Source organism: Cajanus cajan, chromosome 4 (assembly GCF_000230855.2).
Source record: "Cajanus cajan strain Asha chromosome 4, NIPB_CcT2T_4, whole genome shotgun sequence".
In the NCBI taxonomy this organism is placed as follows: Eukaryota; Viridiplantae; Streptophyta; class Magnoliopsida; order Fabales; family Fabaceae; genus Cajanus; species Cajanus cajan.
Window position 1 is genome coordinate 23844093 of NC_138520.1, and position 16065 is coordinate 23860157.

At 32.4% G+C, this 16065-nt stretch overlaps 1 protein-coding gene across 2 annotated transcripts; it reads right to left on the reverse strand.

Moving 5' to 3' along the window:
- Window positions 1-3629: 3629 nt before the first annotated feature.
- On the reverse strand, window positions 3630-5999 carry LOC145956764 (putative E3 ubiquitin-protein ligase ARI1). 2 transcript variants are annotated; one of them, XM_083072418.1, is made up of 5 exons: window positions 5583-5999; window positions 5207-5355; window positions 4605-4793; window positions 4164-4416; window positions 3630-3963 (listed from the first exon to the last, which is right to left on the reverse strand). In XM_083072418.1, the coding sequence occupies exons 2-5, from the start codon at window positions 5308-5310 to the stop codon at window positions 3859-3861; spliced, it is 651 nt and encodes a 216-aa protein (XP_082928544.1). In that variant the 5' UTR covers window positions 5311-5355; window positions 5583-5999; the 3' UTR covers window positions 3630-3858. The 2 variants fall into 2 exon arrangements, with proteins under 2 accessions (XP_082928544.1, XP_082928543.1); XM_083072417.1 differs by lacking the exon at window positions 5583-5999 and having other exon boundaries at window positions 5207-5502.
- Between the last annotated feature and the right edge of the window lie 10066 nt (window positions 6000-16065).

Sequence of the window (16065 nt, forward strand, 5' to 3'; positions counted from 1 at the left end):
GGCACAACGGGTCGCACCGGGTACATAGTAGTCAGGTCGATGCTTGCACGAGTGGCTGAGCACTATAGGATCGTCAACATGGATTTAGTGATCGATCTAGATCCTCGCTCTCTTGATGCACTCACCCTCAAATCTATGGGCATCATCGAGCCTTCCTAGGGTGGGTATACAGTCATAGAGGAGATAAATATAAACGATATATTATTCGATGATATGCCTGAGTTGCAACCACAATAGTAGCAGCCACCACAGCCTCAACCATTGTAAGAGCAGCCAGTACATCCACAACCACATGTAGAGGCGGATATCGAGGCCCTCTACCAGTAGATCGAGAGATGACAGCAGAGCTTGGACAGCCATCTCATAGGCTTGCAGGAAGAGATGCGTCAACCACATCATCATCAGCAGTAATGGCATGAACAGATGATGGCCTGGCTGTAAAGGCGATTCCCGGATCCCCCGGCTCAGGATTAGGCTAGTGATAGGACATTTTATCTGTTATTTTATGTTTATCTCTCATTTTACTCTGAAAGTATATCTTATTTATCAGATTATATTTTCGTGCCTATATATCTGTTGATTTCAAAAAATATAAATGCGCGAAGTACAAAAAAGGGAAATAAGGACACAAGAGAAATAAAAGGCAAAAAATAATAACATGAGAAAAGGCAAAGCTTTCATATCAAAAATTCGAAGCTATAATAAAAAAAATTAAAAAAAAGTGCTAGGAAATCCTCAACGTGTGGATCAGCCTACAAGCAATGGGTAGGATCCCCTCACAATAATGATCAGGTTAAATAGTTGGACATAGGTCAAGCAAATCAAAGTCAACATCATAGACCACACTCGATCATCAAAAATGGAATAGTCACAACATCCAAGCAGAAGACGCTTGGAGAGGCATCATAATACTCACTTGGCAAGAGAAACACAGAATTCTCGCCACATACACATCCCCAATGAAGACGCCTGGAGAGGCACTACAATACTCACCTAGCGGGGCATCACACATCCCGTTAGACCCAACCCAAAATCGGGGGCACCTTGAAGCATTCCCCTACTTGTCAACCCGAGGGGCATCCCATAACACCAATGAGAGGACATCGTCAAGTTCCTCAAATACAATATTGGAAAAGGTTACTAGACCCTCAAAATTCGTACAAGATCGGAAAAGGTTGCTAGACTCTCAAAACTAGTACAAGATCCAAAAAGGTTGATCTCAAAACTAGTACAAGAGCAGAAAAGGTTGCTAGACCCTCAAAACTAGCACAAGAGCAGAAAAGGTTGCTAGACCCTTAAAACTAGTACAAGAGCAGAAAAGGATGTTAGACCCTCAAAACTAGTACAAGAGCAGAAAAGTTTGCTAGACCTTCAAAACTTGCACAAGAGCAAAAAAGGTTGTTAGACCCTCAAAACTAGTACGAGAGTAGAAAAAGTTGTTATACCCTTAAAACTAGTACAAGAGCAAAAAAGGTTGTTGGACCCTCAAAACCAGTACAAGTTCGAAAAGGGTTGCTAAACCTCCAAAACTAGCACTCGACTCAAATTAGGCCGGTTGAAGCCTCAAATATCAGTCCAGCCTAGAGAGGCTGAGCTTAGAACATACTCCCTCATCAGTGAGCTACAAATAAATATCACACTACCATGGGACAAGCGAAAGCAACAAGAACCATCTACACCAAGCCAGAGGCCTAGATGGCGCAATTTACCACCCTTGACACCCGACGGAGCATTAACCAACACTCAGTTGTTCTAAGGGTCAAGGATATAGGTAAATACCTTCTACTTGAAGGAGACAATGTGGAGGCATCTACTATCAAAGCAAGAAAGGAGATCCAGTTCATTACCTCATCATCACAAGAGAAGTAACTAGAACAAATGACAAAGAGCTTCTACTCGAAGACTGAAAGTCAGGTGTATAGTTTGTCACCCTTGTTACCTAATGGAGTAAGCAACCCAACACTTAGCTACTCTAAAGTTTGAGGACACAAAAAAACCCACTTATCCTAAAGAAACGACGCGAAGCACCTGCACGAAGAGACGAAGAGAAGACCCGGACGAATATCGACGTCTTTACTTGCCTTTAGAAAAACAAACACCTAGCTATCCTAAAGGACAAGTAAAGAGGGGCAACTATAGATACCTAATTTCATCTTGACCTGTAAACAAAGAAATGAACTTCTATTATGAAGAAAAGGAGTTCTCGGAGCATAGAAATGACATGATATGACATCAGAAGACCTAAAGTCCAATAAGGGTGATTTAGTAGCCTGGAATGGGTCGTTCCAAGCTGCTAAAAGGCCTTGAAACCCTAGTTGAGAATGGTTCAAAACAGGTTGTTCCAACACATGTTGTTACGAGTCAAGTTCAAATCTAGAATGGGCCGTTCTGACACCAAAACTAGCCGTTTCAGATTCAAATTTAACTCATAACAAACTAATCTAGAACAAGCCATTCCAAAATCGGAACGGGCCATTCTAGTCACTTCTGATATCTATAAATAGAAAACTCGGGCACTGCCCCTAGGACCGGAAAATTCACTACAAAAGATATGCAATTTAGTGACCACCAAAATCAGTCGCTAAATTGCAAAAATCGGTCGCTATTTACCTTAGCGACCGAATTTAATCAGTCGCTAAAACCCTGGTCGCTAAACTATTTAGCGATCGAAATGATTTTGGTCACTGAAGTATATGGGACCAAATTAGTGACCGAATAAATCGGTCGCTAAATATTTATTTTTATTTTATTAAATTTTATAGACGTCGCAAATTTGGTCTCTATGAACAACTCATATTTGGCCTCTTAAGAATTTTATTTCACAATACTTAAGTTTGTAGCATGTTATGTCCTTAATTACACAATTTTTGGAAACTTCCCAGAAGGTCACCCATCCCTACATTACTCCAAGTCAAGCACGCTTAACTGTGAAGTTCTTATGAGATAAGCTACCGAAAAGCTAATGCATGTTGTTAGTATAAGTAGTACAAATTAATTTATTTAAGTCATCCTCAACTATCCAATCTCATACTTATATTATTTTTGGATCTTATCATTTTGGTATATCCGGACCGTTATAAATATATAATAATATATATAATAATTATATTACTAATAATAATAATTATATTATATTTAATTAATCTTTATTTATATATATACTTACTTTTATAATTAACAATCTACTTATTTTTATTTAAAATTAATTTTATGATACAATTTAAATTATTTATTATAAATTTAAAAGTTTAAGTAATAATTTATATATTTTAAAATGAGAAAGGTTATAATAACACTGATATAACTTTTATACTAAGTATTACACCGTTCAATCACTACTACAGGAGGGACATTTTACATCGGTTCATTTAGATAATTTACATCGGTTCTAAAACCGATGTAGATTCAGGCGATGTAGAATGTGTAAGATATTTTACATCTGTTTCGAAAACCGATGTAAAAAGTACGTAAAACTACATCGGTTCTCATGCAAACCGATGTAGTATATTCAACACTTTTTACACCAGTTTATAGCATAACCGATGTAGTATATATATATATATATATATATATATATTTTGTTTCCTTCTTCTAATTATTACCGAACAATTAAAGAAAAAGAATGGCCATCAGACTTCAACATCCAGTGATTCGCATCTTCGTTGATTAAACATATATAGTAAGAGTACAATTGAATATATATTTTGAAACATACTTGTGGTCTTGTACAACTAGTATGAGTTTAAACATATATAGTAAGAGTACAATTCATAATTTGCATCTTCGTTGATTCGCTCAAAAGGAAAGTACAATTGAGAATTCAACATCCAGTGATTGTACATGAGGAATGGAAGCAGCTCATACCCAATGCCTAAGAAGCCTAGAACCATATATAGTAAGAGTACAATTCATAATTTGCAGCAGGGAACCAATCTCAGACCCATCACAATGATTTTTTAGAACCTGAAAATACAAGAAGCATTCATTGGTGACAAGAATTATAGGGAATATTAAGTTGGTATTAAAAAAGATACTTTTACATTATAGAAGAACACAAGAAAAAAAAATAGTGATCATAGGCAAAACATTTTTTCAACAGCTAATGCATATGAATATGATAGGACACGCCTGGATCTGAATAGTCTGGAGAGTCCATTATTTACCCAGCTATAATCTCTGAGTGTAGAATCTTTTTCTTCTGAAATAGCAACCTTCCCTTGTATAGTCTCTTTCAGTTTACTTTCAATCTTAAAAGAGTCTGTGTGAGCTTTATATCGGTTATGATAGTGCATATACTGATATAGATCCCTCTTTGCCCGTTCAGCTGTTTTCTCTTGCTCTTTGTAGCGACCACAGCTATGACCAGCTATACTTGACCAAGTATGCTCTCTACCAGTAGCTCCACCACACAACCAACTGCATAAAAAGGGAAATTGTTATGCAAAACATAAGTAAATGTCAACTTGAACAATCAAGTAGGTTCAACTTCTGATCCCTATTACCATATTTTTATAACCAACAAGATAAAATTATTACATAGAATACGCTAATTATGAGAGAAATACTGGGTGAAAAAATACGATGCAGGAAGGAAGAAAACTCACCAAAATGCTTGCCCACAGATACAGCTAACCAAGTTACAACCACCATTCTTCTCCACAGGTTTGTGACACTTGGGACATGGTTTTGTATGAACTGTTATCCAATTAACAGTTTCTGATTCATCTCGGCACTTATTAGCCCAAAGCTCCCACATCAAGCATGAACAAGGGGAGTGTGCTTCTGACAAACATCTAAAGCAAAATTGTACAACAGTAAAAGGGGATTCCTTTAAGATACAATACGCCTTTCCAAATCCCAACACCTAAAAACTTAACCGACAAAGTCTGGACGTTCACACACCATGTGACGCAGCCCGAAAATTCAACAAAAACTTTGGCAAAACAGTTGTAAAAGGCGAACCTTCAATAATCCTATCTCAATAGAAGAACAAGAGGTAATGCACTTGACGAATATAACAATCAATTCAGAAACAAATAGAATCAGATAAGGGGGAAAATAGAAATAAGAAAAGACAGCAACAGAGATAAAAACATACAGACGTAAATCATGGGGAGAGCGAAAATGCGAAAGAGTGAGGGTTTTGACAGGAGAAAAAGAAAAGGTTAGAAATTTGGGGCGTGCGGTATCGGAAGGGAATAGATACCTGAGTAGTGGGACCCTTGGAAGAGAGCAAGGCGTAATCTGGGTCGTCGTTTTCGTAGGCATCGACGGAGTCCTCCTGATCGGAGGAATAATGGTAATCGTCATCGCTGGTGGCGTAATCCTCCATCTCCGGCAGCGCCACCCCAATGCCTATTGAATTAGAATTGATGATGAAAAAGGTTGGGCTGGCAATTAGGGATTGGGGATTGGATCGAATCCGGTGATCGGAAAAATCAAAAACTGAAATTCCGACGAGAGCGCCGGCAGGAGAGAGCGCAGCTACACACACGCCACTCCACTCCACGCAGCAACACATATATAGAGAATAGAGAATGAAAGAGAATGAAAGAGAATGAGAGAGAGAGAGAGAGACGCACAATACAATACAACACAACCTATGTGAGCAGCGCCTCCACGGCTTCATGAACGAACCTAACGGTCTCAGAGTCGCCGCACGATGCAATCGGGCTTGAAGCCCTCGCGGTGGAGGACGGCGAGGCGCATGGCCTGTCGGAGGTTCTTGGAGTTGCAGATGTTGTCGATGAGCATGGTGTAGGTGACGAGGTCGGGCTTGAGGGCGAAGTCGCGGCGCATCTCTTCGATGAAGGCGTAGACGGCGTGGTCGAGGCGGGAGGCGGAGCAGAGGGCACGGACAACCCCTTTCCTCTCTTTCCCCTTTCTCTCTCTTTCATGCACCCATGGCCGTCGAGCTCATCATGGCCTTTAGGAACAACGACACCTTCGCCGAGGAGAATGTCGTTCGCGAAGCAGCCTCGGGGTTAGAGAGCGTCGAGAAGCAGTGGCGGCGTCGGGGGCGAGGCCAGAAGAGAGGATGAGGTTTAGGGTTGGGTGGATGGGGGAGAGGGATTGGGAGTGGGAGGAGGTGGATGGTTTAACTGCGCGAGAAAATTAGGTCTCATTTCTACATCGGTTTTAAGCAAAACCGACGTAGAACAACTCCCTGAATTTTATTTCTACATCGGTCATAAGTAAAACCGATGTAAATATGTTTATATTTTCTATTTATTTACAAGTTTGCCACCGCGTTTATGATTTACATCGGTTCTACTAGAACCGATGTAAATATGGCGATGTTAAACATTATTTTTGTAGTAGTGAATAAATTTATATTAAATGTGAGTTTTGTAAATCCAACTGATAGATTGAAAGTTCATATCACTTTATATGTTTATATCAACTTTTGTTAAAATTAATCAATAACTTAAAAGTAATCAAAGTGCTCATATTTTATTTGAAATGAATATATTACGTCAATTTTATTTTACTAGAATAAAGTATCAAATCATCTTGAATTCATATAAGATTCTGTATATATGTTCTAAAATTAGCAACCGAATAGAATTACATCACTAATTAAAACTAATATTTAGCGATAGAATTTAATTCTGTCACTAAAAAAATAAAATTTCTGATTTAGAGACCAAATTGAATTCCGTCACTAATTATAACTAATATTTAGCAACTGAATTTAATTTCGTTGCTAAAAAAATCAAAACTTTTAGTTTAGCGACCGAATTAAATTCCGTCGCTAAATTTAACTACTATTTAGCGACTGAATTCAATTCTGTCGCTAATTTTAACTAATATTTAGCGACCGAATTCAATTTCGTCGCTAAAAAATCAAAATTTCTAATTTAGCGATCAAAATAGTGATCGAATTCAATTCTGTAGCTAATTTTAACTATTATTTAGCGACCGAATTAAATTTTGTCGCTAAAAAAATCAAAATTTATAATTTAGCGACCGAAATAGCGACCGAATTCAATTCTGTCGCTAATTTTAACTAATAAATGGCGACCAAATTCAATTCTGTCGCTAAATTTAACTATTATTTAGCGACCAAATTCAATTCCATTGCTAAATTTAACTACTATTTAGCGACCGAATTAAATTCCATCGCTAAAAAAAATCAAAATTTATAATTTAGCGACTGAAATAGCGACCGAATTCAATTCCTTTGCTAAATTTAACTACTATTTAGCGACCGAATTCAATTCCGTCGCTAATTTTAACGATTATTTAGCGACCGAATTAAATTTTGTCGCTAAAAAAAATCAAAATTTATAAGTTAGCGACCGAAATAGCGACCGAAATAGCGACCACATTGAATTTTGTCGCTAAATTTAACTATTATTTAGCGATCGATTTCAATTCCGTCGCTAATTTTAACTAATATTTAGCGACTGAATTAAATTTTGTCGCTAAAATAGTTCAAAATTTATAATTTAGCGACCAAAATAGAGACCGAATTTAATTCCGTCGCTAAAAAAATCAAAATTTATAATTTAACGACCGAAATAGCAATCGAATTATATTCCGTCGCTAAATTTAACTACTATTTAGCGACCGAATTCAATTTCGTCGCTAATTTTAACTATTATTTAGCGACCGAATTAAATTCTATCGCTAAAAAAAATCAATTTATAAGATAGCGACCGAATTGAATTTTGCCGCTAAATTTAACTATTATTTAGCGACCGAATTCAATTTTGTCGCTAATTTTAACTAATATTTAGCGACCGAATTCAATTTCGTCACTAAAAAATCAAAATTTCTAATTTAGCGATCAAAATAGTGATCGAATTCAAGCTAATTTTAACTATAGTTAGCGACTGAATTAAATTTTGTCGCTAAAAAAATCAAAATTTATAATTTAGCGACCGAATTCAATTCCGTCGCTAATTTTAACTAATACTTGGCGACCGAATTCAATTCCGTCGCTGAATTTAACTGCTATTTAGCGACCGAATTCAATTCCATCGCTAAATTTAACTACTATTTAGCGACCGAATTAAATTCTGTCACTAAAAAAAATCAAAATTTATAATTTAGCGACTGAAATAGCGACCGAATTCAATTTTGTCGCTAAATTTAACTACTATTTAGCGACCGAATTCCATTCCATCGCTAATTTTAATGATTATTTAGCGACCGAATTAAATTCTATCGGTAAAAAAAATCAAAATTTATAAGTTAGCGACCGAAATAGCGATCGAATTGAATTTTGTCGCTAAATCTAACTATTATTTAGCGACCGCTTTCAATTCCATCGCTAATTTTAACTAATATTTAGCGACCGAATTAAATTTTGTCGCTAAAAAAGTTCAAAATTTATAATTTAGCGACCAAAATAGAGACCGAATGTAATTCCGTCGCTAAAAAAATCAAAATTTATAATTGAGAGACCGAAATAGCGATCGAATTATATTCCGTCGCTAAATTTAACTACTATTTAGCGACCGAATTCAATTTCGTCATTAATTTTAACTATTATTTAGCGACCGAATTAAATTTTGTCGCTAAAAAAAATCAATTTATAAGATAGTGACCGAATTGAATTTTGCCGCTAAATTTAACTATTATTTAGCGACCGAATTCAATTTTGTCGCTAATTTTAACTAATATTTAGTGACCGAATTCAATTTCGTCGCTAAAAAATCAAAATTTCTAATTTAGCGATAAAAATAGTGATCGAATTCAATTCCGTCGCTAATTTTAACTATATTTAGCGACCGAATTAAATTTCGTCGCTAAAAAAATCAAAATTTATATTTTAGCGATCGAATTCAATTCCGTCGCTAATTTTAACTAATACTTGGCGACCGAATTCAATTCCGCCGCTAAATTTAACTGCTATTTAGCGACCGAATTCAATTTCATCGCTAAATTTAACTACTATTTAGCAACCGAATTAAATTCTGTCGTTAAAAAAATCAAAATTTATAATTTAGCGACTGAAATAGCGACCGAATTCAATTCCGTCGCTAAATTTAACTACTATTTAGCGACCGAATTCAATTCCGTCGCTAATTTTAATGATTATTTAGCGACCGAATTAAATTCTGTCGCTAAAAAAAATCAATTTATAATTTAGCGTCCGAAATAGCGATCGAATTGAATTTTGTCGCTAAATTTAACTATTATTTAGCGACCGCTTTCAATTTCGTCCCTAATTTTAACTAATATTTAGCGACCGAATTAAATTCTGTCGCTAAAAAAGTTCAAAATTTATAATTTAGCGGACCAAAATAGAGACCGAATTTAATTTCGTCGCTAAAAAATCAAAATTTATAATTGAGAGACCGAAATAGCGATCGAATTATATTTCGTCGCTAAATTTAACTACTATTTAGCGACCGAATTCAATTTCGTCGCTAATTTGAACTATTATTTAGCGACCGAATTAAATTCTGTCGCTAAAAAAAATCAATTTATAAGATAGCGACCGAAATAGCGACCGAATTGAATTTTGTCGCTAAATTTAACTATTATTTAGCAACCAATTTCAATTCTGTCACTAATTTAACTAATATTTAGCGACCGAATTAAATTCTGTCGCTAAAAAGTTCAAAATTTATAACTTAGCGACCGAAATAGAGACAAAATTTAATTCCGTCGCTAAAAAAAATCAAAATTTATAATTTAGCGATCGAAATAGCGACCGAGTTAAATTCTGTCGCTAAATTTAACTACTATTTAGCGACCGAATTCAATTCTGTTGCTAATTTTAACTATTATTTAGCGACCGAATTAAATTCCGTCGCTAAAAAATTCAAAATTTATAATTTAGCGACCGAAATAGAGACCGAATTTAATTCCGTCGCTAAAAAAATCAAAATTTATAATTTAGCGACCGAAATAGCGACCGAATTTAATTATGTCGCTAAAAAATTAAAATTTCTTATTTAGCGACCGAAATAGCGACCGATTTTCTAGCGACGACTTATTTTGGTCGCTAAATCGGTCACTATTTTGATTTTTCATAATCGGTCGCTAAATCAGTCGCTAAATAGCGACTGATAAATTTCGGTTGCTATTTTGCAATTTTCTAGTAGTGATTCGTCTAGGAAGTCTCATATAGTTTGAAATTTCTCTCTCTCCTTCCTTCTGTATTTTTTTGAGATTTTGTGAGGCAAATTATAGTGTGTAAGGCAACCAAAAAGCGCCTAGAGATCTCCAAACTTGAAGATTCAATAAAGCTGAAATAAGAGGTATTTTAGTCAATATTCTCTCTCTCTCTCTCACTTCCTTCACTCTAATAAATATTGTTCTAAACAAAAGAAATAACCATGTAGATATCCTAGGTTAATTCGCGTAATTTAAATTTTATGCATGTAAATAATCATTAATAAAAGGGGATCTAATTAATATTTAAACTATTAATTCTCATTACGTTAATTTTGTCATAAGGTACCAATTTATGGCGTTGTAGGGGTACTTAATACCTTCCCTACATGTAACCGGCCCCGAACCCAATTTTGGTTATTAAGACTATTATTGGACTTTAAAATATCTTTTCTTTTTCCAATATTTTGAGCAAAATATTGGTAGTGACTCCATGAACCATCTTTAAAAAACATTAATTGAGGATCAGTCTGGTTTCCTAGCATTCTTTAATTGGTGAGATTTTCAAAATTGTAGTCTAAAACCATTTGTCATAAAATCAGAATTTTTCGAGTTATAACACTTTATTATTGCTAATCTAATAAGTTTTTACATAAGACAAAGATTAAACATAAATTTTCTTTACATAAATGGTTCTCAAAACATATGAGCACATGCATGGTAGCTAACCACTACATATTAACCCATCAAATTAATCATTTTATTGACCAACTATCATCCATGATGAATCTCTTTTTCTAATACAAAAACTTATACATGTTTCAATTAAATTAATAAAAGTTTACAGTTTCCGTTACTCATTTTACAATCTACATACTGCAAGGGTAAGAATTCTATTGCTTTACCAACTTCGAGTCCCAAAAACAATCCGGATGCTGCCCTTGCCAGACCGACCTTGTCATTCATTATTGATATGTATAGCCACAATCGAGAAGAGAAATGGAGCCAAGGGATCTCCTTTTACATAAATGTTTCTAGCTAGCTTTGATTTCTTCTAAGGGGAACCATCACAAGGACAAAGATATCAACGTTGAAATACATCCCAAATCTATCCTTCCATTTGTTATCGATCACATGATATAATTAATCAAGAAAGGCCCAATAAAATGAATTATTGGCTATCTTGAAATATATAACAGTCAACAATAGACACTCCTTCTGTCTTTTCGCCGAATCCATTATTTCGTTTAAGACTATATATATACTTTCCATAAACTTTCTGTTTGAAATAAAAGATGTTTGGCAGCTAATAAAACCTTCGATATAATTTAATTTATAGATGCTTCTAATTCAGAACATAGGTCTATAATTCCCTAATGACTAGGGATGCACCTTTTGGGAGACCAATATGTTAAGAATGATATTTGATAAGGCTTTCGGAGGCTTTCCAGTTTCCACTAACAAGGAATTCATCGGCATGACAATTCAACAAACTTTAAAGAAATTAAAGCTAAAAAGATCCTGAACTTTTTCTGTGTACAACTCTATTCTACATCTCTAATCTCGCTTAACTAACACTCACAATAGTGTAAAAATATGTTTTATAAAGGTTTTTTACATTGGTTGTAGATAGGACACGTGACAACTTTAAAATTATATATTATAAATTTTTCTACATGGGTTGTAATTCTGTAATAACTGGACAAGAAATCACCTATGTTCTCGTCCAATAACCATCCAATAAGTGGCGCAAGGAGCTAAATTCTTCAAAGATTTTATGAAAATGTGACTTCAGCTCCAACTTAAGAGCATCTACAATGAGAGTTGCTTATAAGCAACTTTCATCGGAGATGTTCTAATATCATGCACTCTCTCTTGCCATTTGTTCTCTACTAATAGGGCTGCGATATGTTAATTACCTATGACATATATACTGTTCATCGATCTCACATCATCAATGTTTAAATGTTTTGTTCTTTCAAGGAAAAAAATGTTTTCCAAAACTAAATTAATAATAACACGTTTCTTAAAATTAATAATATAATATGTCAATAAAATATAAACAAATTTTATTTTATTATCAGTTAAAAGAAATATTAAATAAAACCAATCTAACGATTGAATGAGTTATTTTAAAAAGTATTTTTTTTATTAATTCAAAAGGGCATCATATCATAATTTACTTAAAACATAAATATATATATTTCGTCGGTGTTGTGTTAGGAATCTGCTTGCCAATATATGAGCAAGTGATCATCAATAATGGAAACCAATCAGTAAAGGTTTCTTTAAGAAATTCATCGATTCATTCAATTATTGAGGATAACAGTATGCACAATTTCAGAATGACGGAGATTTGCATGGGATATCTTATCATATCTTTACGAAATGAATATGAATCCTAGAATGTGTGCCCTACAAAAAGAGGAAACGGCGAAGAAAACCTAATCGAGTATGTGCCTATCTACAATCTCACTACATAATTATAATTGGTTTTTGTTCCTCTGTCCTGTTTGTTTGGATTTCCATCAGTCCTTGTAATGGTTCCAGTGGAGAACTATGGCTTCACGTTTTGCATAGTACGTAAGTACAATGGGAATGACATAGGCTTACATTGTATAACATATATAGTAACTTGCAAGAATATTTTTTGGATTAGATTTGATATGGCAAGGGAGTTTATAAGACATATGGGGAAGAGTATATTATTATCACTCTTTTGTATAACAGGTTATGACTTGTATGGGTGAGGTACTCCTATCCTCTTTTTCAAATATATATATATACTCTCACCTATTTTTTAGTTAAAATATGTTAGCAAGCTACACCAATATTTTAGGACAAGAAAATTATTCATTACTTTCGATTTGGTTAATTTGTACGAAGGATATTATAATAATTTAATTTAATTTTAAAAAAAATAAAACATTTTTTCTCTTTTATTAACTTCAGTCTCCGATTCATTTCTTTTTCCTATTAATTAATTTTTTATTTGTTTAGAGAGAGAGGAGACATCATGAGAGATGAGAGAGAAATGAGTTAATGAATGAATTTAATAGGAGAGAGATAAATAAGTTAGAGAAAGAATTTAATTGGAAAGAGAAATGATTTGGAGAAAAAATTTAATAAGAGAGAGAAATGACTTAAAGAATGAAGTTAATAAGAGAAAGAATATTTTATTTTCATTTATGATTAAATTAAATTACTATAATATCTTTTATATATAAATTGATCATTGATAAGATTTTTATTCTTATGTAACATTCATTAGATCTTGGTTCAAGGTACAGAAAATCATTACTCTTTTTCATATTTTTTTTTAATGATTTACTCTTTTTCATATTGGTGTACACAAGGATGAATGAGTAAAAAAGGAGGAGATATGTGGGTATGTTGACAAAATATATTGGTATCGTAATATTTCTTTATCCACTACATTTGTTTTCTTAGTACTAGTAGGAGCCTATTTTGGAGTTGACTAGGTGATATTTCTTTGGTAACGGATACATCATATATATTATTTTCTTATATATGTACTGTCATTAGGTTCTACAGAGGCACTTTGAGTAGAGACATTTTTCTTCCTTAGTGCTCTGTCTTTCAACATAATTTTTTCTTATAAAATAAAACTGATTTTATGTTTATGGCAACTATTGATGTTTATAATATAAGTTAGTATGTGACATTTTTTTAAAATATTTCTAGATTCTTAAATAAATATTACTTATTTACCTTAAAATAATTTTTAGAGACAAAGAATAGTGGTTTTAGATTTTTTTAAAGATAAAAATAAAAAATTCTCAAATAAAAAAAGTGTTTAACTAAGAATATATTTATATTTAATTTTCTTATAAATAAGAATAAAAATATGAAATACTTTCTAAAATTAAACATTCCAATAGCTTCTTTTAATTTGAATTTCATTTCTCACTGTTATGAGAGTAATCTTTAAAGGTTAAATTAACCAAAAACTCTTTATACTATTTGGAAAACTTAGGTTACAATGATATATATATATATATATATATATATAGGTAAATTATATTGGAGTCTTACTATTTATTTTTAGGATTCAATTTAGTTCCATTAATTTTTTTAATGATAAAAAAAATTACAAAGATGGTTGCAATGAAGAATCTAGATCTCAATGTTTCTAACTATCCTAACCCCTCTGTACCAACTACTAGGCTAGTCCCACTAGTTTAAAATGGTTCATTATGATCCTTTAATTTTTAAAAAAATTTCAATATAGTCCTTTTGCCTAATTTGACACTAACAACGTTAATAAAATTAGATAAAAGAAAAATAATGAATACTTTTTAAAAAAAATTATAGAACAAAAATAAATATTTTAAAAATAATATGAAAAAATTGAATATTTTAAATATAGTAGGACCAAATTGAATAAAAATTTATTTAACATTTTTTAATGTAGATACAAATTTAAATTTTCTTGTACTTGCCTTAACCATATTATTAATGACAACAAATCCAGTATTTGGATTTGAAAAAAATAATAAAAAAAATGAAGTTGTCTCATAAAATATATTATTAAATAGGTAAAAAGAAATTCAAATTTATGCCGACAAAAAAAATGATAGATATATTTTTGTTTAATTTGATCTTTCCATTTATAAAATGTTCAATCTGATTTCACTATTTTTAAACAATATTCAATGTTGTCTGTCCATTCGATTTCATTAGTGTCGTTAGTGTCAATTTAAATTAAAAGGTAACATTAAATATTTTTAAAAAATTAAAGAACTAAATTGAACCATTTAAAAATAATTGAAATAATTTGAATATTAAAAATAAATAAAGAGACCAAAAATATAATTTAATTTATAAAATTTTAATTATAACCTAATTTTTTCAAATTAGGTTACAACTATGCATATGTAATTTTACCAACTATTATATAATAACTTTCAATCGAATAATAATTTTTTCAAAATTCATTGGTAAAATGAAAATTCATTTCACTTAAATAATACATACAAAATTTTATTTTAATTAAAAAAATTATACCTCATTTATATAGATTAACTTGATGTAAAATACCCTTAAAAAGATGATCAAAATATGAATAATATAAAGTTGTAATCTTCTGCTTAGATTTACAAAATTTATATTTTATATAATGTTATTAATAGTATAACAATTGATAAAAGTTATATCAATGTTTTATCTCTCTTCATATATGTATCATTAGATCCTTGTAAAAGAAATTAATTGAGTTTCTAGGAATAACTTTTAACAAATTGAAATTATTATATAAAAAAAATTATAACGATTATAAAAATCTTATAGACGCAATTACAAAATATTTTATCACATTTTGATCATATGCAAATTTCTGGTGCCACATTTTGATCATATATACACATTTTGACCTCAATTATATATATTATTTTGATCATACTATTAAACGGTGTGTGATCTCCAACAAAAAGTATATGAAATTCGTGGTACAAGACCTTACTTATAGTGGCTAAGATGAAAGGTAAGAGAGAAAGTATTGTTATGCAACATGGACAAGTTGTCATGGAATGAGTTATGTAAAGTGTAACACTCTGTTGTACGCTTTATGCATGTTGTTAGGATATATGATGTAACATCCTGAAAGAAGAGTTTAGGTTGAACTCTAGATCCAACCTGAAGGCTTTTAAGAAAAATACAAGGGTTAGGTTTTCTCTATGCATCCTTCTAAAACCCTAAGAATATCTATAGGGAGTACATAGTACTGCAGAATTGTCACCCAAGGTAAGGGGAGTGAGAATGTCTCGTTCATGGGCACTTATGAGGAGTATATGTAGTGAGATAACTTCTAAGCCTCTTAGAATGTAAATTAAATTATTGTGGATGCATATTTGTATGTTCTCGAATTGATATATCACCTTGTCTTGTTAAATTCGTGAATTGTGATGATTGATTCAAATGACTTTGTGTATTGAGATTAAGGTTGGATGTATGATTTACAAATATGGCGTAATT